Source organism: Malania oleifera, chromosome 3, assembly GCF_029873635.1.
Source record: "Malania oleifera isolate guangnan ecotype guangnan chromosome 3, ASM2987363v1, whole genome shotgun sequence".
Taxonomy (NCBI): Eukaryota; Viridiplantae; Streptophyta; class Magnoliopsida; order Santalales; family Ximeniaceae; genus Malania; species Malania oleifera.
In genome coordinates, this window is record NC_080419.1 from 95,797,981 (window position 1) to 95,822,607 (window position 24,627).

General features: G+C 37.0%; 1 protein-coding gene across 6 annotated transcripts; it reads left to right on the forward strand.

Moving 5' to 3' along the window:
• Window positions 1-1,411: 1,411 nt before the first annotated feature.
• Window positions 1,412-23,613, forward strand: LOC131150872 (uncharacterized). 6 transcript variants are annotated; one of them, XR_009135629.1, is made up of 4 exons: window positions 1,479-1,695; window positions 1,954-2,274; window positions 3,009-3,103; window positions 14,665-14,939. XR_009135629.1 is itself a non-coding variant. In XM_058101919.1 (3 exons), exons 1-3 carry the CDS (start codon window positions 1,599-1,601, stop codon window positions 14,685-14,687), a joined length of 441 nt encoding a protein of 146 aa, XP_057957902.1. In that variant the 5' UTR covers window positions 1,412-1,598; the 3' UTR covers window positions 14,688-14,939. The 6 variants fall into 6 exon arrangements, 4 of the variants coding, with proteins under 4 accessions (XP_057957902.1, XP_057957899.1, XP_057957900.1 ...); XM_058101919.1 differs by lacking the exon at window positions 3,009-3,103 and having other exon boundaries at window positions 1,412-1,695; XM_058101916.1 differs by lacking the exon at window positions 14,665-14,939 and having other exon boundaries at window positions 1,439-1,695; window positions 2,655-3,237.
• The last annotated feature ends 1,014 nt before the right edge of the window (window positions 23,614-24,627 follow it).

Consider the following 24,627-nt stretch of genomic DNA (forward strand, 5'->3'; position numbering starts at 1 on the left):
CAGGTGCCAAAATTTTGGTAACGATAGATACATATGGTTTATAAAAATATTATTTTTGGTAATAGAATAATTATAGTAAATTTTATTAATAATGCGTAATTGTAATTGAGTTTTTTTTTTTCTTATTTTATATTTAATGATATAATATAAATTTTTATAGGATTTTTTAAATTATTAAAATTTTCTCTAATTTTTATTATATATTTTTAATAATTATTACGTAAAATAAATATAAACTTAAATGACTTATAAAATTAAAATGTCTCTCCTATTAATCACAAAAGAAAATGTCAATTCTCTTTCTCTCAACTATGTGTCACATTCGATCTCCATCCATATATTTGCAATGCAAATCATGGCAATTAGGTCTCGATGGTTTTCATTGAAAGAGTTTTTGGTTTATTAAAATATGTGAAGAGACTATAGCAAGAAAGGTCGTCAACCAAATAATATGTGAAAAAGATTTAAAGGAGAGGAGAAGAAATAGAATCTTGTAATACGCACAGGGATGGTGCTAGGTGTAATATCTAGAATGAGACCAAAACTTTTGATTAAATAAATTTGTTATGTCTTATTTCTTGCTTTGGTCTTTCTAAAATATATAACAGTTATTATTTTATAAAATGTGGAACTTCTAGAATGATGCTTGGATTTTGAAATTTGAGAAGCTATAGTTTTTGGTGATGAATGTAGGGGTGTTCAACCAACCCAACTTGCCCAACTTGAACCGAATCGAACTAATCCAAAAAATTGATTTCAAGTGGTTTATCGATTGGTTGATGGTTTTTCATTTTACATAGTCTGACTATATGGATTAGATTGTGGGTTTAGCGTCTAACCCACCCAACCCAACTTGACCCACCTTTCATGCATATATGAAAGAGGGCGAGTCTTAGATCAATGGTAAGGTTGCTCTTTTGTGACTGGTTGGTCATGGGTTCGAGTCTAAGAAAACAGTCTCTTTACATAAAAGTAGGGATAAAACTGTGTACACTGTGACAACCCTTCATTTACCCTCATAAAAGCGGGGAGCCTTATAACCTAAGGACGCCCTTTAAATAATAATAATAATAATAATGGTGAACAATTACTCATGACCTATGAAAAAATGCATAAGATGAACTATGAAATTGGCACATTTTGGAGTGTGTTAATTTTTATTTGTAACAATATTTATGAATATGAATTTTGGCCCTCTTAGAAAAGGAGTGACAAATTTTTAATTTTATGATTTAATGTAGTTGATAGTATGTTTATACACAATAGACATAATATTTTGAAAACAAATGAAAAATACAATTCCATTCCATTTCTAATTATCGAACGTGCAGCAATATAAATTGAGCTTTTTTTTGATTTATTTTTTAAAAAAAATATATTAAATAATACCCTATTTTGAAAAGTATTTCTTAATATGAATCTAGACGTAAATCTTACTACTTCGTCTTTATTTAAATGGACAAGCAGCAAAATTTGATTGAAAATTTTGAATGCGTGTCAAATTTGGCTAGTTCATCAACGAAATTTGCTTCACGGCAATCGTTGTGCTCAGCCCCCCGCGCCTCCTGCAAGATCCTCCGCCGCCGGTGTGCTAAGAAATGCATTCTGGCGCCGTACTTTCCCCCGACGGAGCCCCTCAAGTTCACCACCGCGCACGGGGTGTTCGGAGCCAGCAACATCATCAAGCTCTTGCGGGTATTTCATTTTTTCCTTCTATATTTTTTCTCTCCTCCCTACCTGATTGGCTCCATCTGTGTGAACACAGTTTGGGTTTTGAAGAGAATTTAAGGAAGAAGCAGGTCCTTCTCTTTGTCTGGGTTTTACTTTTGGAGCGCATTCCATGCGCAGCGGGATCCAAATTCAACTAAATTTCAAAATTTTAACAGTTCCTTCGCAATATTTAAATGGGCATCTTCCAATTCTCCTTCAGAGACCCTGTTTACGGATGCGCAGGGACAATTTGCCAGCTGCAGAAACAGGTGAGCGATTTGCAAGCGCAGCTGGCCAAAGCCCAGGCCGAGCTCGTCAACATGCAACTCCAGCAGGCAAATCTCCTCGTTAATCATGGAAATGGCACAGGACGAATCCGCCCAATCTCCAACATAGGATCCCATCGTCTCCTGCATCGACAACGCCGACACTACTACGACCACCGTCGGCAACTTCTTCTTCGACGACTCCAGTCTGGGCTCCGCCTGGGAACCTCTCTGGACATGATCAACGGATTCATCTCCGACGGCGGAGGATCTTGCAGACCAATAAGATTTGCCATAGGTACAACTTTCCTAACAAAATCTTGCTTTGTTTAAATCTCAAGATTACGTTAGAATTATCCTAAAAAATATTTCTCAAGTATTATTTAATATATTATTTTTTAAAAAAACATAAACTGGGAAAAAACTCGATGCCTACATTTGAATATTAAATTATGGATGAGAACACATTTGTTTTAATTTCCATTTAATTGATTAAAAACTGGCAAGCATCTGGAAGGGGAAGGAAATGGATGTTAACAAAGTTTGATGGGCGATGGAGAATGGTGTGGGACCTCCCTTGCTAAAGGAGTGGTCTATGTTGGGCTTTTGTGGAGCCTAACTGTGTTTTGATTTGAATGACAACTTGATCTTTGTTTAATTAGAGATTTTTATTTTAAGGCTTAGTCCATGGAGCGAAGGCTTGGGCTGCCCCCGGGGAAAATTTTTGGAGCCCATTCGGAACGGAACCCTAGGCGCAACATATAAAAAGGGTGCTTTCGGGTGATTAGGGTTTGTGTGGTTGTATCCGCGAGAGAGAGAGAGAGAGAGAGAGAGAGCGAGAGAATTGTATCGCCACACTCTCTGTGCTTTCTTCCTGACAATATTGAAATCCTTACAATTCCGTGGACGTAGGCAAAATTGTCGAACCACGTAAATATTGTCTTGTGCGTGTGATTGAATTTTTCTTTGGCGTTATTCTTTCTCTATTTGTTTCTCACAGGTTTTGAGAATTTGTTCGTATATTCCTAACAGTCTAGGGGTAAGAGCAAGCAACATTTTATCCAGCTCAACACCGGCCACCCTCATTCTGTGTAAAGCTTGCTTTGAATTTGTCAACATCTTTCATGGTAATAGTGCCTACCACTGTCTATCCAATTGCCTTACCATTTTTGCTTGTTTATGTCTTTGAGTTTTCTATATATTAACATTATTTATTTTGCTTGTTTTCTAAATTTACATTAAAAAAAGAAAGTTAAGACAACACTCTCCTCTTTAAATTATAATAATTTCTCTTTTATTTTTGAACGAGTGTGTTATTTCATATATATGAAATTTGTCAAGCAAGCGATTGATTTTTCATATCCATGCATATGTAGTTAGGAATTGGGTAATTATCAAGAACTGGCCTTGGAACCACCTATATATAATGGTACTCTTTAGAAAAAAAAAGTATTGAAAAAAGACTCATCTAAAAGTAGTATGTGATTTTTTTATTATAAGTACTTTTTCAAATGATTATTTTTTAAAAAATATATATTTTTTCAAAAAATACTAATTATTTTCCCTAAAAAATGGTTTAAAAAAGTACTTATTTACGTATAAATCAAACACTATTTATTGAAATAAGTACTTAATTTAACTACTTTCCATACTTACCATTTTTTAAGATGTTTCAAAGAGGGGCTCATGTTCTTCTCAAAAAATACTTATTTTTCTAGATGCTTCTCAAAAAGTACTTATTTTCCTAAAAAAGAATTTGTGATGATCTCAAAAATATATATACGAATAGAGCATGATAATAATAAAATAATAAAAATGATCATTTAGTTAGTATCAATACGAAAATATTTATTTGTTAGGATTCTTGATTTCATGTTTGATGCCTAAGAAAGACTTAATCTAAGTGAGTGTTCAGAAACCATTGCGGCTTAGTTGCTCCCAGAAGGTCGGCATGATCAAGGTGAAATTTCATAAGATAAACAAAATAGACACAGTTAGTGTACATATATAAATACATATATAAAATAATATTTTTAGCTGACATACATGGTAGAAATATATGATAAAATAATAATCATATAGGTGTTCTTGTATACACTTCATAAATTTCGCAATAAAGGTGGTCATCCCACACATCACTATACCCATTCTCACCTGCATACAAATATATAATTATTGTACAATACATTAAGCCGCCTCGTGATCTTTCCCACATCCAGCGCATATAAGGCCTATGAAGTTGTGTGAAGCCTATTAGAGCTATGTGGGGTCTACATGAGTCTCGAAATTGTGTGGGGCCCACATAAGGTCTCGAAGTTGTTTAAAGCTCACATGACTTGGCCCACATATGTGAAGGTTTGGAAAAGTAAAAAAATAAATAAATAATTAATTATTATTAAATTAAATTAAGTAATATGATAGTCATATATATATATATATATATATAAGTATATAATATAATATTATTATAATATATATTAAAGTAAAAGTGAAATCAAGAAGATTTCAATTGATCAGAGAATGCCCCTTGCGGATTCTTGCCAACTCTCTCTCTCTCTCTCTCTCCTTAACCACTTTTGCTCTCTCCTCAATTTCTTCCTCAATTCTCGATCGATTGAAGAACATAAAATATCATTAGGTTTTATTCTCGACTGCCAACATTTTAACCGGAATGGATTTGTGATTAGAGCGTCGTAGGCAACACTCCTAGGATAAGGTAAACTCTCTCTCTCTCTCTCTCTCTCCTCAATTTTTCCTCAAATCTTTAACAAAATCGACAATCGGACACCACCACAGGGTCCTAACTTCGATTCTCGTCACTTTAATTAGAGCAAATTTTTAATTTGGGTTTCCTAAGTTGTCACACCTTGAACCCACAGTTAGGCACCAAGTGTGAATTTAGTAACCTAACATGTCTCTGTATCAATTAAAACATACATGATACTATACTGAATGAGGGTTTGACCTCGTGGGGTACATGTACACCCCATACACATTCACATACACATACATACACATCACATACGCAGCGAAAATGTTTTTTCTAATACATACAACGTACCATACCAGAGTCTATACATAACTAGAATCTACGCTCCAGTATACGGCACGTACCCCGGATGTCTACAAAACCCAATAATGACAACCCAGTTACAAAATTTATACTTACACAAGTACTATACATAGCTAACCAACAACCACGCTCCTGTTACACTAGGACGCTAGTGACAACTACTCAAAGGACCTGAAAACATTTGTATAATCGGGGTGAGACACCTCTTAGTAAGGAAGAAACATGTTATATCAGTGTATGACATACAAGTGTTATTTCAACATAATACATAACACGATATAGTTCCAATATTTTCATAATCCAGTTCCAGTACATACGAAACAAAACATACGGTCAGTGACATCACACTCTTTGGTCGAAACTGGACACATTACACGAAGCACCCGATAACCCGGCATTAGTCGAAGCCCCACAATGATATTGTTGCTAATACGGTGTCAACTCACACCCATCGGTGATCAACCAGAACAAATAGGTGATATTTTACACTCTTGGATATAGAGTCAGATACTCTTGTCCACGATATTTAACCGAGACATGGCGTTTGCCTACGGTAATTAGCCGAGATGTGGCAAATTTCATAAAACCTGGAACAATTTTGGAACTCATGTTCCTATACCTTAGCTTACGGTAATTAGCCATCACGACTATTTTCACACACCTGGAACATTTTACATACAACAGTTCATTCCATACTTATTTGGTATACAACAAATCGTATCATTTTTAGTTCAAAAATACAATTTAATACAACTATAGGTACAGTCATCTCAATATCACAGTTTTATACAACATACGATTTTCCAACAGAAATAGAGATGATACCCGAAACCCCAAATTTTTCCTACAATAGTAACCCAAAAATCTCGTATTTTCACTCGATAGATTTTCCCAAATAAGTAGCCAAATCATACATACAATCGTAAATTACAGGTTTACCGATTCTGATTTAAAAAATAACTAATATAAACAGAATCCTCTTACCTTTCCTCGAATACCAAAACCCAAACTCTACGACTCCAAAACTACAAACTGAGTTCCCAAAACCTAAACATCAAAGAACTAAACTTCACTATAATTCTTACTACAACATATATACCGAAACGAAAACAAAATCGAACCCTTACCTCAATTTTGGGTCAAAACCGAAGTTCCTCAAAACAAAGATTCAATCTGCTATCCTCGAAGAGAGTCTCCTCCTGATCCACGTAACAACGTCGCATCGTTGATTCCGACAACAGACGGCTCGAAATCCTAGAGAGAGAGAGAGAGAGAGTTCTAGAGAGAGAGAGAGAGTGTGTGTGTGTGTGTGTATGTGTGTGTGTGTGTTTTGGTTTTCTTCTCAACTAAGCAAGCCAAAAGATATTTATAACTTGGTTGACCTGGCCAAACTCGTCGATGAGATGGCGTCCTCGTTGATGGGCCGCAGAAGGAAGTTTGTTGACACCAAGGTGGACTCATCAACGAGCCTGAGATTTTAGGATTTCCCAAAATCTCTCGGTATCTCCACATCGACGGGCCACTGAATCTCATCGCAGCGCTGTGCAAGAGAGTTCGTCAACGAGAAAAGAAGCCTCGTCGACGAACCCTGTTGATTTTTACCTTCTTTAATTTTCCTTCTCTTTTCTTATTTATTTAATACACCTATCTTGGGTTGGGTTCTTACAACCTCCCCTCCTTACAAAAATTTCATCCTCGAAATTTGTAATCTCTCATTTACCAACTCAACAACACACCAAAACACATACTTGATTCTAGAAACAGTCGGTGGCCACCCACATAGCAGCCCGTCCCAAATATATACATATCCTCACTTATGGGGGAGGAATATCGTGGTTATATACATACCATCTTGGGAGCTCACAATATTACAAAACTCTCCCCAAGACCAACCACACATCATTACTACGATAACATAATATTACCTACATACGCATACTGATCCTGTTACCAAAGCTACTACTCAGAACAACTGTGGATATTTTCGATGTATTTCCGTTTCCAATTCCCAAGAAGCTTCCTTAATCTCATGATTCCGCCACAACACTTTCACTAATGGTATCTTCTTGGTACGCAACTTCTGAACTTTCTGGTCTAGAATATGAACAAGTATCTCCTCATACGCCAAAATATCATCAATCTCTAAAGATTCGTAACTAATCACATGTGATGGATCCGGTATGTACCTTCTTAACATGAATACGTGGAACACATCATGGATCCGAGAGAATGCTAGAGGTAGTGAAATCCAGTAGGCCACCGGACCCACTCGTTCTAGTGCCTCGAATGGTCCAATATATCTCGGGCTCAGCTTGCCTTTCTTCCCGAACCTCATCACTCCTTTCATTGGAGTGATCTTCAGGAATATCTTACCCCCCCACCTCGAATTCCAACTCACGGCGGTGAACATCCGCGTAACTCTTCTGTCGACTCTAAGCTAATTTAAACCTAACCTTGATCAAACCAACCTTCTCAGAAGCCTGCTATACAAGTTTGGGACCCAATATTTGCCGTTCACCGACCTCATCCTAATATAGAGGAAACCAACACCTCCGACCATACAATGCCTCAAATGGTGTCATCCCAATACTAGCTTGGAAGTTGTTGTTATAGGCAAACTCCACCAATGGTAGAAACTGAATTCAACTACTACCGAAGTCTAATACACAAGCCCGTAACATATCCTTCAAGATCTATATCGTCATCTTTGATTGTCCATTAGTCTGGGGGTGGAACGTTGTACTGAAAGTAAGCTTCGTCCCTAGTGCTTCTTGTAAGCTCTTCCATAATCGAGAAGTGAACCTCGGGTCTCAATCTGAAACAATAGACATCAGTACCCCATGCATTATAACTATCTCCTACACGTATAGATCCACTAGCCTTCTCAAGGAGTAGCTAACTTTCATCGGTACAAAGTGAGTAGATTTTGTCAATCTATCCATGATCACCCAAATTGCATTCTGCCCATCAAACGCTGGTGGCAATCCAATGACAAAGTCCATAGAAATGTGCTCTCATTTCCACTCTAGAATACTCAATGGTTGCAACGGCCCTATCGGCCTCTGATGTTCAACTTTCACTTGCTGACACATCAAACATTGTTCCACGAATCGAGCAATCTCCCTTTTCATGCTACTCCACCAGAAAGATAAGCACAAATCCCGATACATCTTCGTACTACCCAGATGTACCGTATACAAAGAACAATGCACCTCCTCCAGGAACACGCAGTCTAGTCCCAAATCTTAGCACACTTCCCTCAGAGATGTTAAAATCTGCAGTCAACCCTTGTTGCACTTTCTCCACAGTCTTAACTAACTCCACGTCACTAGCTTGCGCAGCTTTAATTCTCTCAAATAACATTGGCTGGATCACCAGGCTAGCTATGAAAGCCTGATGATTACCATCTGCCAACTCCACGCCAAAACTTTCCAGATCCCATTTGATATGATGCTGACCTATTACCGCAAATACTAACGCGTGCTCTAACTTCCAAAGCTACCATATTAGCCCCCTCCGGGTGATAGCTAATAGTGCACTCATAGTCCTTGATCAGTTCAAGCCACCTTCTCTACCTCATGTTCAACTCCTTCTACGTGAAAAAGTACTTGAGGCTCTTGTGGTCCGTGAAGATCTCACACTGTTCACCGTATAAGTAATGTCTCCAAATCTTCAACTCATATACTACTGCTGCCAACTCTAGATCATGCATAAGGTAATTCTTCTCATAATCCTTAAGTTATCAAGAAGCATAAGCAATTACCTTCCCCTGTTGCATAAACACACATCCCAAACCCTTCAGTGATGCATTGCTGTAAATCACAAAACCACTGTCCCTAGATGGAATGGTTAAAACCGAAGCAATTACCAGTTGGTATTTCAACTCTTGGAAACTCTGCTCACACTCGTCAGTCCATTCAAATCTCTTACACCTTTCCTCGTCAACTGTGTCAAAGGGCCAAATAACTTAGAGAATCCCTCCACAAACCGACGATAATAACCTGCCAGTCCTAGGAAACTCCGAACCTCTTGCACACTCTTCGGTTTCACCCAATCGACCACTGCTTCAATCTTATTAGGATCAACTAAGATACCACCCTTCGACACAACATGGCCTAGAAACGCGACCTGATTTAGCCAGAACTCGCATTTCTTCATCTTAGCAAATAACCTCCTTTCCCGTAGTACCTGAAGTACCAATCTCAAATGGTTTTCGTGCTCTTCCGAACTCTTAGAATATACCAGGATATTGTCAATAAACACTACTACAAACTGATCTAGATATTCATGGAAAATCCTTTTCATTAGGTCCATAAATACAGTCGAGGCATTAGTCAACCCAAAAAGCATGACCAAAAACTCGTAGTGACCGTATCTGGTTCAGAAAGCAATCTTCGCAACATCCTCCATTCTAACTCTCACCTGATGATACCTTGACTGTAGATCGATCTTCGAAAAGACCTTCGTTCCCTACAGTTGGTCAAATAGATCATCTATATGAGGCAACGGGTATCGATTCTTCACTATTACCTTGTTGATCTTGTGGTAATCAATGCACATTCGCATCGACCCGTCCTTCTTCTTCACAAACAATACTGGAGCTCCCCAGGGCGAAACACTAAGTCTGATAAAGCCCTTATCTAGTAGTTCCTACAACTGCTCCTTCAACTCTCTAAGTTCAGCTGGAGCTATCTAGTATGGAGCTTTAGAAATTGGTGCCTTGCCTGGCAGCAATTTAATAACGAACTCCACTTCACGATCAGAAGGTAAACTACGTAAGTCTTTTAAGAATACATCTGGAAATTCATTAACCACTCAGATATCTTCAAGTTTCAAATCATCTCGAGGTGGTTCCTTCACACAAGCTAAGTACTCTTGACAATCATCCAAAAGTAACCTTCTCGCATGTATCGTTGATAGAATATGTGGCGTCGAACGCACACACGATCCCAAAACTCATACCTCTATTCCCTAAGAGGTTTGCACACTACTACCTTCCTATGACAATCAATCTCTTCATAACTAGAGAATAACCAATCCATACCCAGTATGACGTCAAATCCACACATGTCGTACACTACTAAGTTCACCAGTAGCGGCCTTCCCTGAATTACCACTGGGTAGTTTCCTAACATCTTACTTCAGATCGTTACACTCCTAGTCGGTGTAGCCACAAATAACCAGTCATCCATCACTTGGGTTTCAACCCCACACAGTTTCACAAACTTGCAGATATAAAAGAATGGGTTGCTTCTGAATCAAATAAGACAATAGCTCTATTCAAAAGCAATAACATGGTATTTGTCACCACATTTCCAATATGTTCTGCATCTACTGGAGTAAAAGAGTACACCCTCATCGGAGCCATGTTTGCTTGATAGTTTCCCCAAGGCATCTAATTACTTCCATGATTCTGACTCGATGTAGGCATATCACTCCTTTGTTTATGACAATTTCGGGATATGTCGCCCAGTTTGCCACAGTTGTAGCAGTTACCCCAGAATGGCTGGCGTTCACCATCATGCCATTTACGGCGCCTGGTGCATTACGTGAGAGATGGATCCCTCTGAGGACTCTATTGTTTGGTATTCTAGCGATAACCCGAACCATAGCTCTTCTTCTTCCACGGTCCCTACCGAGAACCAATCTAAGAACCAGAAGATACTGACCTCTTCTCCTATTCTTGTACCACCTCTTACCCCTGAAGGTCCGCCTCAACTATGGTGGTTTTATCCACCAGAACAGAGAACTTTCGAATTTACTGCATACCCACAAGCCTCCGGATGTCCTTTCTTAAACCCTTCTCGAACCTCCGAGTCTTCTTATACTCGTTCAAGATCAAACACGGCACGAAACAAGTTAGCTTAATATATCTGGTAGCATATCTCTGCACCGTCAAGGTTCCCTGAGTCAAGCTCGAGAACTCATCAGCCTTCGCATCACGAGTGGAAGTCAGGAAGTATCTCTAGAAAAATACCTCCTTGAAGCGGCTCCAAGTCATACTAGATGGACCAACTCTCTTCTTCTCAAGCAGACTCACAATTGTCCACCAACTTTTAGCTTCTCTTGCCATATGAAAAGTAGAATATAGAACCTTCTGTTGGTCAGTGCAATGCAGAACTTCCAATATCTTCTCGGCCTTCTGCACCTAGTTTTTTGCTACTATCGAATTGGGTCCTCTAGTAAACGTCAGAGGGTGCATGCGGGTGAACCTCTCTATGGTACAACCCGTAGCAATAGGAGAATGCTCACGTCTTCTAACCCTTCGCCCGATCTCCCGCATGATCTACCTTGTCAAACCCCGAGGCACAGAAGGAGATTCGTCACTCGCAGTCTCCTCAGAACCACTATCCAAGTTGTTATCCTTGAGCTCCATTCTGAAAGTAAGATAGGAATTAGTTAAAATTCCTATATCATACACAGCTAACACAATCATTGAAAGTTAATCATGTTAACTACAACTCTCACAGGTCTAGGTCTGTCCTACCACACTGATATGAAACCATCAATGGTTTGCCATGATTTTACTGAAATCGTCATTCTAGAAAAAACACAGAACACCACCAATGAGTCCCAATCTAGCTACAAGACAACCATCGACCTACTCTACCCATTTCCTACATTTTATACTATGGTACGTTCACATAACTACGCCTAACCAAGTCTACAAGACCTAACAACCTAGTTTTGCTCTAATACTAAGTTGTCACGCCCCAAACCCACGGTTGGGCCCCTGGTGTGAATTTAGTAACCTAACATGTCTCTATATCAATTAAAACATACATGATACTATACTGAATGAGGGTTCGACCCTATGGGGTACACGTACACCCTATACACATCCACTCGTAGACGGATGGGCAGTCTAAGAGGACTATACAGACACTAGAGGATATGTTGCGAGCTTGTGTACTAGATTTTGGTGGCAACTGGATACGGTATCTACTGCTTGTCGAGTTCACGTATAACAACAATTATTAGGACAACATAGAGATGACACCCTACGAAGCATTATATGGTCATCGGTTTCGATCTCCATTATACTAGGATCAGGTAGGTGAATGGCAGATACTAAGCCCGGAACTGATTTAGCAGGTCTTTGCAAAGGTTGAGTTGATTAGGGAGAGAATCAAGGCAGCTCAGAGTCAACAAAAGAGGTATTCTGATACTCGTCGACGAGAGCTGAAATTTGAGGTAGGATATATGGTGTTTCCGAGGATCGCTCCGATAAAAGGGATGATGAGGTTCAGAAAGAAGGGGAAGCTAAGTCCTCGGTATATCGAGCCTTTCGAGATCCTAGAAAGGATAGGTTCAGTTGCTTATCGAGTGGCTTTACCCTCAATACTATCTAGAGTCCATGACGTGTTCCATGTGTCAGTGCTAAGGAAGTACGTGTCAGATCCTTTGCATGTGCTCAGTTACGAGCCTCTAGAGATTAGTGATGCATTAGCATACAAAGAGGCTCCAGTATAGGTATTAGATCGGAAATTTTAGTAGTTACAGACTAAGGAAATACCGCTAGTGAACGTATTATGGTGTAACCATGCAGTGGAGGAAGCTTCATGGGAACTAGAGTCAGAAATAAGCCAAAAGTACCCATATTTATTTTATGGTACGTAAGTATGTATAGTAGTATAGATGGTTTAGATTAAATAGTATGGTCTTCGGGAGAGTTTGCTATGTATATGTAATCTTCCGAAACATCATGTTGTAACCACTGTATTCCTCCGCCATATATGAGGGTATGTAATAAACTTGGGCCGAAGCTGCTATGAGGGTGGCTGCCGACTCTTTGGTAGGACTAAGCCGTAAGTGTAGAATATGTGTAATATCTATTAGAAAATTTCGATGACGAATTTTTTATAAGGAGGGGAGATTGTGGAGACCCGAACCCGTAAATGAAGAAAATAAATAAGAAAAGGGTAAAACGGGAATCACAGCAAGGTTTGTCGATGAAGGCAGTATGTTTGTCGCCGAAGTCCCTTCAGTTCTTTGTCACCAAAATTCAGAGTGTCAACGACAAAGAAATACCGAACGAGCCAAAGAAAATATTCGGATGGGGTTCGTCGGCGAAGGCGCCGCCTCGTCCATGAATTTGATTTGGTCAAAGGCTCTATAAATATCATTTTTAGTTGCTTAAGGGTTAAGAAAACCCAAAATCTCTCTCTTTATCTCTAGAACCAGCGAGTTCTCTCTCTCTCTCTCTCTCTCTCTACGATCCTTCACTGTTCGTCGTTTGTTTCTACGATCAAAAGTTTCAGCGTGGATCAGGGGAAGAAACTCTACAATTATAGCAGATCAAATCATCGTTTTGAAGATTTTCCGGATTGTCCCTAAATTGAGATAAGGATTTGATTTCATTTTCCATTTGGTAGTTATGTAGCAATCGAGATTATAGTGAAGTAATGTTCTTCGATTTTTGGGTTTTAGAGATCCTGGATCATTGTTTTGGACCAATCCGTTCGTATTTCTATTTTTTAGATTAAGGTAAGGGAATTTGGTTATATCGGTCATTTTAGAAAACTAAACCGCTAAAAAGTTAGCTTATGTTTATATGTACATATTGACTGCTTATTTGCAAAGTTTCACTGGGTAAAAATGTCGGTTTTACGATTTTACAATTTTAGTAAAAATAAGGGTTTTGGCGTATGATCTCCAAACTTTTTAAAACTTCTTTATTTGGATGAATCTTAACGTAGGAGATGCTTGAACCTTTTATTTTCCATTTAAATGATATTTATTGAGTTATATACTATATAGCGGATTTTTTATCAAATGAGTGTGACATATGATATGAAATGGAATATGTAAATTTGTTTAAATACGTATATGAACTATGGGAACTGGAGTTCCATTTTGTTATTTGGAAAAAATGTGGAAAACAGGTGTTGATTGTATACCAAGTTATATACGTAAAAAGGTTAAACCAAGAGGGTGTGTGCCGATTTATACCACAGTGTGATTAAATGAGTTTGTAAAAATACTAGAATTGTACAGGTGAGCCTTAAAAACCTCACCGTTATATCAGAGCCTTAAAAATCTCACCATTATATAAGAGCCCTAAAAAGCTCACTATTGTAAGAGAGCCTTAAAAAGCTCAGCGTTAAGGGTGGTTCTGTTGCTTTATATATATTGGATATAGTGCAACCACACATATGATTTTCAGTGTGGGTATCGAGATAGTTGGCTGGATATTGCAGTGGCCATTGGTGGATTGATGGACCAGGTGGTTCCAATCGGACTATAGTAAATTGCATAACCTGTAGGCCAAAGGGTAATGTGTTGGCAGTTGTTATTATTGTATCTAAGTTGGACAGTCTAAATATGCATATTTAGTATTTGAAAACTAAAATAGGCAAAGTCACAGGTTTGAGTACCGAGCGGAGAGATCGTACAGTGTATGACCTTACTCTAACCTCGAGAACTCTCACTTGTTATGATGCTAAACCATCTATCATAGGATTTATGTCTATATATCTCCTATATTACAGTATTGAGAATACTCATTATATGTATTTGTTTTCAATTGAAATAAATGCATGCGGTCACACATTGATGTAATATCTTCCACCTTGTCGAGAAGTGTCTCACCCCAATATACAACCTTTATTTCAGGTCATACAGGGCATCGGTGCTAGTTGCTAAAGCAACCTAAAAGGGTCGTTTTGTCTTTAGCTTACATAAGTTATTTTGTATATGCTATAAATTAGTTTGAAACGTTTTTGGGGTTGTAAGAACTAATTATGTTTTAAGTATGGATGTATGTATTTGCGGATACAATTAGAAAACTCTAGTATGTCTTTTAGATTCCCAAATAGATGTTTATGTTCTCCGCTGTGCATGAAATTGCAAATCAGTATAAAACACTTGTATGTCCCTATTCAGGGCAGGTCGTATATGTATGTTATTAGGGACAGGTGTAATATACGCATGTAGTAGCACTCTGGAGCCGTATAATGGGTCGGGGCGTTACATAAGCGGTTTGTATGGACTGAGATAGTTTTCTTTCATTTTCTGGTTTGTAATATGGGTATTTGGAGACCTCTATGTATGATGGTAGTTTAGAACTATGGTAAAGTATTTGAGGATGTTTACATTATTTTTGCAGCTTTTATATGAGGATTATGGTATTAGGAATACAAATATTACTAAAATAGCACCCCGGGCCCCACATGGTGGGTTGGGGCATTACATAAAGAGTACCATATGCTAATGCAATGGGTTGCTTGATGTATGTCACGGTTTGTACTCGCCTAGATCTTGCACATGCAGTTAGTATGGTGAGTAGGTTTATGGAAAATATAGGCAAGGAACTTTAGAGTGTTCTGAAATGGGTACTCAGGCACATGAAAGACACTACAGATTTGGGCATTGAGTTTGGTACAAGATACTATTCAACTTTAGTACAAAGATTCCTTGATGCTGATTATGTAGGAGATTTGGATGATAGAAGGTCCGTTATAGGTTATATTCACTATGGCAAGTCAGTCTATTTGTTGGAAATCTATAGTATAGTTAGTTGTTGCATTATCTACCACTGAGGCAGAGTACGTGGTAGTGATAGAGACTGTAAAAAAAAAAAAAAAAAGGCTATATAGTTGAAGGTATTGGTAATTAAACTTGGCAAAGAGCAAAAAGCTATTCATTTGCATTGTGATAGTCAGAGTGTTATTTAATTAGCAATGAATCAAGTCTATCATGTTAGAACAAAGCGTATTGCAGTCAGATATCACAAGATATGAGAGTTGATTGGTACTAATGAGATTCAGTTGGTTAAGGTAGCTACACAAGAAAATACAATTGACACATGTTATGAAGGTTGTTACTAAGGTGAAGTTCTTGCATTGCTTGAGCTTACTCCATATTAGTAGTTACTGAAACAATGATGTGCAGCTTCAGGTGGAGATATAAGTTTGAAAGCTTCAAGGGGATAAATATTCGTCAATGTGAAGATTGTTGAGTTATGGTTCATATTCGAAGGGGTTCTATATCCACTTGAAGCATATTACAAGTGCGAGGGCTCAAGGGCCGGTAAGGCCTATGAGTCCTCCATAAGGGAAATCTCCATATGCTTAAACTAAGCCCAGTGGGAGTGTGTTGGGGGTTCCCACAGTACAATATAGTAAATTTGATTCAAGGTGTAATGTAATTATATTATCATGTGAAGGTATTTTGGGGTTTTTCATATGGGGTTTGACTCACTCGAAAAATGAGCAGCTCGGAAGCTATCCCAAGTATAGGAGTTCTGTCGTGTAATATTAAGTCCAAGGGATAGATCGTCTCCTTAGGGAATGCGTTTTAATTTCAAACTTCACGTTTTTTCAATCAAAAATAAAAATGGTACTGAACTTGGTTCAGATTCAAGATTTTCAAAATTGTTTGATTTTACTTTTAACAAATTAAATAGCACACAAATTAAAGTCCTAAAACTAACATGTATTGAACTAAAGAACAAAAACGGAAACTCTAATCTACTCATGGAAACATTGAAACACGTGTTAATGAAATATGGCAGCCTAAAACATGGAATCAAAGATGCGCAATGGAAACTTAATTAAACACTCACGCGCGCAATAAAAACCGGATCTTTTTTAAGCTCAAATCACAACTACAATCTAAAATTAAACTTTCTTGAAAAACAACTAATTAAATAGATAGATAATTCTAACACAGATTTAATTGAAAGAAAAAGAGAATAAGTAAATAAATAAATAAATATTATAAGAAGAATAAAGAACCTAAATAAATAACCTAATAAAAATGCGTACTTTAATAAAAAAACAAATTCTAAACAACAATCAAAGTCTAAAACAAAAAAAAACTTTAATACAATTTAAATCATTTTAATCCAATACTCAAGCAATTAATACTAATAAAGTAATCATAAAGAAAAGTTGAGAGAGAGAATAAGAGAGAGAGAGAGAGAAAGAAAACAAAACATAGCAGGAAGGTAGAAGAGCTGTAGGGGGTATTCGGGCTACTGCTGTTTCATAGGACAGCGGCTGGCTGTGTGGTTGCCTTGGGTTCAGCTGGTGTGGCAGTGGCTTGCGAGAGAGACTTCAATGGTTGCTGCAGGTTGGTCCTCGGATTTCAGCAGATGAAGGAGCTAGAGCAAAGCGTGGAGATGGCCTCTGGTTCGTGGTGTTGTTGCAGCAGGAAAGATGGCTTCGTGCTATTGTGGAGTCTGCTGTTCGTGGTGGTCTGCTGCAGGCTGTGATGGCAGAGAGTGGTGATGCTGTGGGTGGCTCGGGTGTTGCAGAGGCTGTGGAGTGGGAGAGTTGCTCGGCTGTGCAAGAGTGGCTGTAGAGGAATGAGGGAAAGCTAAGGGAGACTTGGGAAGAAGGAGATTGAGGAGGGAGACTGAGCAGGGAGCTAAGAGGATAAAAGGAAAAGAAAGCAACAAAGAGGGAGAGAGCAAGAAAGAAAGAAAACAAAGTAAGGGAGAAAGAGAAGGGAAGAGGGAGAGTTTTAGGGAGAGAGAAGGGTGCCGGAGGCACACCCTGTGCAGGAGAAGAGGGGAGGATTAAATAGGAGAGGTAGACTGCTGCCCTAGGATCTGTGAAGCCACGACCCGACCCGTTTGGAAAGGGTTGACCTGTATTGTTATATTTTTTTTTTTTCATTTTTTTCATTCTCTGTTCATCACAAATCTGACTCTTTTGGAGCCCGTTTCTCATAAAACTCAAAACACAAAAGTTGTAGATAATCCTTTCCTCTTTCTCCAGAAATTTGAATCGTCTTGATCGGAGCTCGGACGGAAAAGTTATGCACGAAATACGAACAGGTGTCGGTTTTGGTTTCCGAGATTTTTCCTGCAACAAAAAATTACCAAAACTTCATAAATAGTGCAATAAAGTTCAAGAATGATGATTTTGGAACTTTATTAAAATATTATACAATTTTGGACATTTAATTAAAAATATAAATCGTAAAGCCCGGGTTAAGATGCCCAATTACGCAGTTTTCACACGTAATCAGGGTTATATATACATATTGTAGCCAAGGGTTGAATCCTATGGTAGTTTTTGTTTGATGATAATGGAAATTGCACAGTGGCTTTGTGGATATAGGCACATTGTCGTACCATGTAAATTTGTTCTTCTTCTCTCTTTTGATTTTTTCTATTTTTTGTAATTGTTTTGTGTGTACAGGCATAACCTCAAGGCGTGATTTCGCAACAGAAATTATTCATTTGTATTTACATTTTTATTTTATTTTATCATAGTTTCTATTTTAATATTGTTTTTTAAATATGCATGATTTTAGACATACTAGTCCTTATTCAAGAAAACACTCAAATGTCTAACCTAATGGCCAAGTCTAATGGCTTAAAAGCTTTTAATTCAATCCGAGGTCATCTCTGAGGTACCCAAACTCAAACATTAAAGGAGTTAAACTTACATTCTACTAGGATTGAAGGCAACTCTCATCCCTACAGTATAATCATTGTAGTAAAGTATCCATCACTTACACCTCCTAGCCAAAAATAAGGGGAAGTGAAAACATACACTATTCAAGAAAGACCCATGAAGGATTATTACCCCTCAGTGGCTCAACTGAGGTCTTGGATGACACCACCCAACTGCACAGGCAACAACCATGAAAGGCGCACACCATAACCTACGAGACAAGAGTATCGCGTAACCCCATTCTCAAATGGATTGTCCATAGAACCTTCAACCACACATAGAAACTCAAGACACCCCTCAAGGATTTCAAGAGCTTGCCTTTGAGCATTCCTCAAAGTACTCACATAGTACCCAATACCTGGTGTTCCTCCCAAAAATCATGTATTTGAAAGATTCCCCTTTACAGATAAGCAACCATTAGGGATCTAATGATCATACATTTTAAATTTAAGAATTAGGAACATCATGATAAGCAGTATCCAAAGCTACCATAACATCACAAAGACATACCAAAGTCATTCCCAAGACATCTCCATAGTTGAATCAACATTAACCAAGTGCCCTCCATGTCAGAATCATACACCAAACCCTGCATCCATGTCACAAGATTCTTGAGGCCGTGACACATGGCTTATAATTGAATATACAATACACTTCGTGATTAGCTTGAAACCCATTGCTTTTTTTTCTTTAACCAATGCTTATTCATATGCAAATCCTTTTGGGTATGTGACTAATCTACGAAGTGGAAGATCTTTCAATCCTTCAAGCTCCAAATAAATTGTTATAGTATATTTTTAAATCCCTAATCAACTGCAAAAACTATGCAGATCTTTGCCAGTGAGGTAATTCACAACAGTTATTTAAGCAATCACCCAATAGTTATTTGACTTTCGATCAAATAAGTAAGAGATGGCACCAAAATTGTTATGTCGCATAATTGTAAATTCATATGTTATTTTTAATTTAGTAATTAATACAACCACAATCAATGTTATTCATCATGGGCAAAACCATTGTGGGGTTATCACAGGAGTGTAGAGAAAGGGACGGCCACTTAAGACGCAAAGGGCTTAGGGCATTTTTCACACGACCACTCTCGTAAATGTCCACTTGAATACAAATTTACTTTCATAAGAAAACAAAAACTTACAACACTTTTTTTCTGATTTCACCTTTCATGCAAAATTATTTGTGAGTATTATTATTATTGTTGTTATTCTTAATATTACGTAAATTATTTTTAAAAACTACTATAAAATTCTCCGATTTAATTTTATTGACAAAATAAATTTTCCATTAGTGGACTATTAATCAACCATTATATAAAATTCTCTCTCTCTCTCTCTCTCTCTCTCTCTCTCTCTCTCTCTCTCTCTCTCTCTCTCTCTACGATCCTTCACTGTTCGTCGTTTGTTTCTACGATTGGAAGTTTCTGCGTGGATTAGGGGAAGAAACTCTACAATTATAGTGGATCAGATCGTCGTTTTGAAGATTTATGGGATTGTCCCTAAAATCGAGATAAGGATTTGATTTCATTTTCGATTTGGTAGTTATGTAGCAGTTGAGATTATAGTGAAGTAATGTTCTTCGGTTTTTAGGTTTCGGAGATCCCGGGTCGTTGTTTTGGACCAATACGTTCGTATTTCTATTTTCAAGATTAAGGTAAGGGAATTTATTTACATTGGTCTTTTTAGAAAATTAAATTGCTAAAAAGTTATCTTATGTTTATATGTACGTATTGATTGCTTATTTATTCACTGGGTAAAAATGTCAGTTTTACGATTTTACAATTTTGGTAAAAATATGGGTTTTGACATATGATCTCCAAACTTTTCAAAACTTCTTTATTTGGATTAGTTTTAACATAGGACATGTTTGAACCCTTTATTTTCCATTTAAATGATATTTGTTGAGTTATATACTATATAGCGGATTTTTGATCAAATGAGTGTGACAAATGATATGAAATGGAATATATAAATCTATTTAAATACGTATATGAACTATGGGAACTGGAGTTCCATTTTGTTATTTGAAAGAAATGTGGAAAGCAGGTGCCAGTTGTATACTGAGTTATATACGTAAAAAGGGTTAAACCGAGAGGGTGTGTGCTGGTTTATACCACAGTGTGATTGAATGAGTTTGTAAAAATACTGGAACTGTACAGGTGATTTTTGAATGTGAAACAAGTTAATTCGTTTTATAGTAAATTGTATATATGATATTTGGAAACCACAACTTGTTACTATTAGAGCCTTAAAAAGCTCACCGTTATATCAAAGCCTTAAAAAGCTCACTGTTATATGAGAGTCCTAAAAAGCTCACCGTTATAAGAGAGCCTTAAAAAGCTCAACATTTAGGGTGGTTCCATTGCTTTATATATATTGGATACAATGCAAGCACACATATGATTTTCAATGTGGGTATCGAGATAGTTGCTTGGATATTGGAGTGGCCACTGGTGGATTAATGGACAAGGTGGTACCAGTCGGACTATAGTAAATTACATAACCCATAGGCCAAGGGGTAATGTGTTGGCAGTTGTTATTATTGTATCTAAGCTGGACAGTATTCTAAATATGCATATTTATGATTTGAAAACTAAAATGGGCAAAGTCACGGGTTTAAGTACCGGGCGGAGAGATTGTATAGTGTATGGGCTTGTACCTTACTCTAACCTCAGGGACTCTCACTTGTTATGATGCTAAACCATCTATCATAGGATTTATGTCTATATATCTCCTATATTACAATATTGAGAATATACATTATATGTATCTGTTTTCAATTGAAATAAATGCATGCGGTCACACACTAATGTAATATGTTCCACCTTACTGAGAAGTGTTTCACCCCAACATACAACTTTTGTTTCAAGCCATACAGAGTGTCGGTCCTAATTGCTAGAGAAACCTGAAAGGGTCGTTTTGTCTTTAGCTTACGTAAGTTATTTTGTATATTCTATAGATTAGTTTGGAACATTTTTGGGGTTGTAAGAACTAATTATGTTTTAAGTATGGATGCATGTATTTGACGATACAGTTAGAAAACTCTGGTATTGTTGACCTTATAGGTCACACCTGATTTTGATAATGACAAATACTCTAGTATTTGATAGCTTTTAAGTTTGTGTGTAGGTTTATATTAGCAAATCAATTGATGGCACAAGAAGTGAAGCCTGAAGACCCTAAAGATTCTATTTCATATTGTAAATTCAATTAATGTAATATGGTTCTGTAAAAGTAACTAGGGATATGATCTGTAATAATCTCTGCATGTCATGCATATAGGTTTGTATGCTCAGAAATGACGTAGATTGACCTTAGGGACTGAATGACCTTAGGGCACCCTTTGGTCGACTGATACCAGGTTTTTTGGGCGTACTTGAAAAGACCTTAGTTCCTAGGTCCCAAGACATATGCACTAATCAATCCCTATATCACTTACATAATCAGGAGAAACCAAGCACCCGAACCTACGAACAAAAGCTTTCTGACTTTGGTTCAGCCAACTGAGCCTAGACTTGGGCACCCGAACCCTCAAGAGTGGGTTTTCTGACTGATTTTGTTCGAGCAACCAAACCAAGGTTTAGCCACTCGAATCTTCTCGGGTTACTCATTTTTTATCGGGGTTAAAAATTATTAAACGAGGTTAATTTTCCTAATTGGTTTTAAAACAATTCTAATTATGACCCCTATGTCCTCAACGGTTATATTTTGGCCATTGTCTATAAATATGAGTTCATTTGTGAGGATTAGTATGAGATTAGCCAAAATAATTAGCAAAATCTTCTCTATCTCAAAATCTCATTTTACCCAAAATACTCTCAAATATTCATTCCCTTGATACATCTTGATATTGAGAGAGTTTATTGATTGTTCTTGTGTTTATTAGATTATGCTAATACTCCAATTTGTTTGGTTGATTGTTTGATTCATTTTTTGGGAGTGTAGCTAGGTTTATCCCATAGATTTGAACATCATAAATCTTGTGTTGGGATAAACTAACAAGCTTGAGGATCTTCACATTGTCATTAAAAGACTCCTATAACTTTGATTTTGGTGTGCAAAATATTTTTCTACAAGTTAAAATATTTTCAAACTACTTTTGTGCTCATTACATTGAAGGAAAATATTTTGAGTTAAGTTTGAATATTTGATTAACATCTTTGAAACCCTGATTTGCTATTGAGATTTCATTTAGCTCGTTTCAAAGATACAATTTGCTTAGAACACTTTTGAACATTATTGTGATCATATCTTGTTGAGTGTTATTTGCACATATATTCACATCATTGAACTTACATTACCTATATGGTTGATGTGTATGTGATTGCTTATATTGGGTACATATCTGCTTTACTTGAGAAACATAATCATTGTACTCATTATTTTGTGAAAAATACTGTTGTATTCTAGGCGTCGCCTGAGGGGGCGGAATGTAACGACCTCAAAAATTATATCATTTTTTAATATATCAATATATATATATATATATATATATATATATTACTTAAATATCTCTGCTATAGACTCTCAGACCTCCGATAGACGTTGAAGTATTTCTATAAATAGTGGGCACACCTATGCAGCGGAAAAACATAAATCACATAACCACAAATATACATACAATACCAGAATCCAATAATTTTCCATATTATATTTACATATACTACTATCACTTCCCCAAAACTCAAACCTCCTTGTACCAACTTACCCTTAGTATAAAGCAACCAAGGGCCTCTCTAACCATGAGCCTGATCTGCTCGCCTAACTAGCTCACCTGAAAAATGTTAAAATGATGGGATGAGTTGACGCTCAGTAAATGGAAATATGCTATTACTAGTGTGTGGCAACCAAGTTGCATATCAATAATAATAACATTTGAAACTGTAAAGCTGGAAAATCAGTATAAATAAATTTTACGTTAATCGTAGCTTAAAATATAACTGTATCATCTGAACTTTCTATCTTTTGTACTGCTAATATCATACTATATACATTAAATGTTGTAAAACTGTATAAATATATATAACTATGCTTTTCCTTAGAAATCTGTATGTCATGATTTGACCCTTTATGACAGGGTTGTGCGGCCGGTGGGTAGGACTTAACGCTGGTCGGCCCTCCAGGTAAGTCACTATATTCTACACTACCTTAGTCCGACCAAATTACATCCACTCCTAAGCATAGAACTGGAACTGCTACCTTGTCAAACCAACCCCCTCAACCCAACTAGGGAGTGCCATCCTCTCTGAACATGATTTGACGGTACCCACATACTATCTGAGATATGTGGCTGCATTCTAGTCTGTATATAGTAACGGTACCGTGCTTTGTAGGCTGTATCTGTCTATAATATCTCATCAGGGATCTAATACTATATAAATATATATATATATATATTATAATTATCTTTGCTGTTTTTATCATGTTTCCAAAATAACCATAACATTATAATTCTGTTCTATAAATATTGTAATATCTGAACAACATGTCTGTAGCATCTTGATGTTATAACTATATATTATGTCTGTATAAACTGTCTGTATAAATTGAGTGTTATGATATTAGGAAAACATGACATTCTGTAAATATTGTATATATCGATCTGAGTAAACATTTGTGTACATGTATATATATATATATATATCTGTCTGTATAAATATCTGAATATATACTTATATGAATAAAATTGTAGATTTACATATGCTCGTATATACTATATAACATGATATTCTAAGAAAAACTGCATAAGATTCTATATCAGATAATATCTACTCAGGCCACACATTCTTAAATACTCTTATTCAATAAAACTGCATAATAACTGGTATACATGCATATAAAATCTCTAATAATATTAGTAAAATCTCCTAGCATAGCATATTTCCCTTACCTAGTTTCTGAAAAAACCTTCACTGAACTCTGACCCTACACCCGCAGGGTTCTCCACTCAACACCCTAAAAACAACATTCCTCAGAACAAAACATCAATATTTTCTTACATACAACATTTCCTATAATTGTATGGAAAGCAGATTCTGAATAAAATACCTTATCCTGAATTTGGGATGAATTCCAAACTAACTCCACCAACGATTAGCTCTAGCAATCTTGCAGAAAACTTCACCAGGAACATTGTGGTGGCCTCAGATTTTTGATCT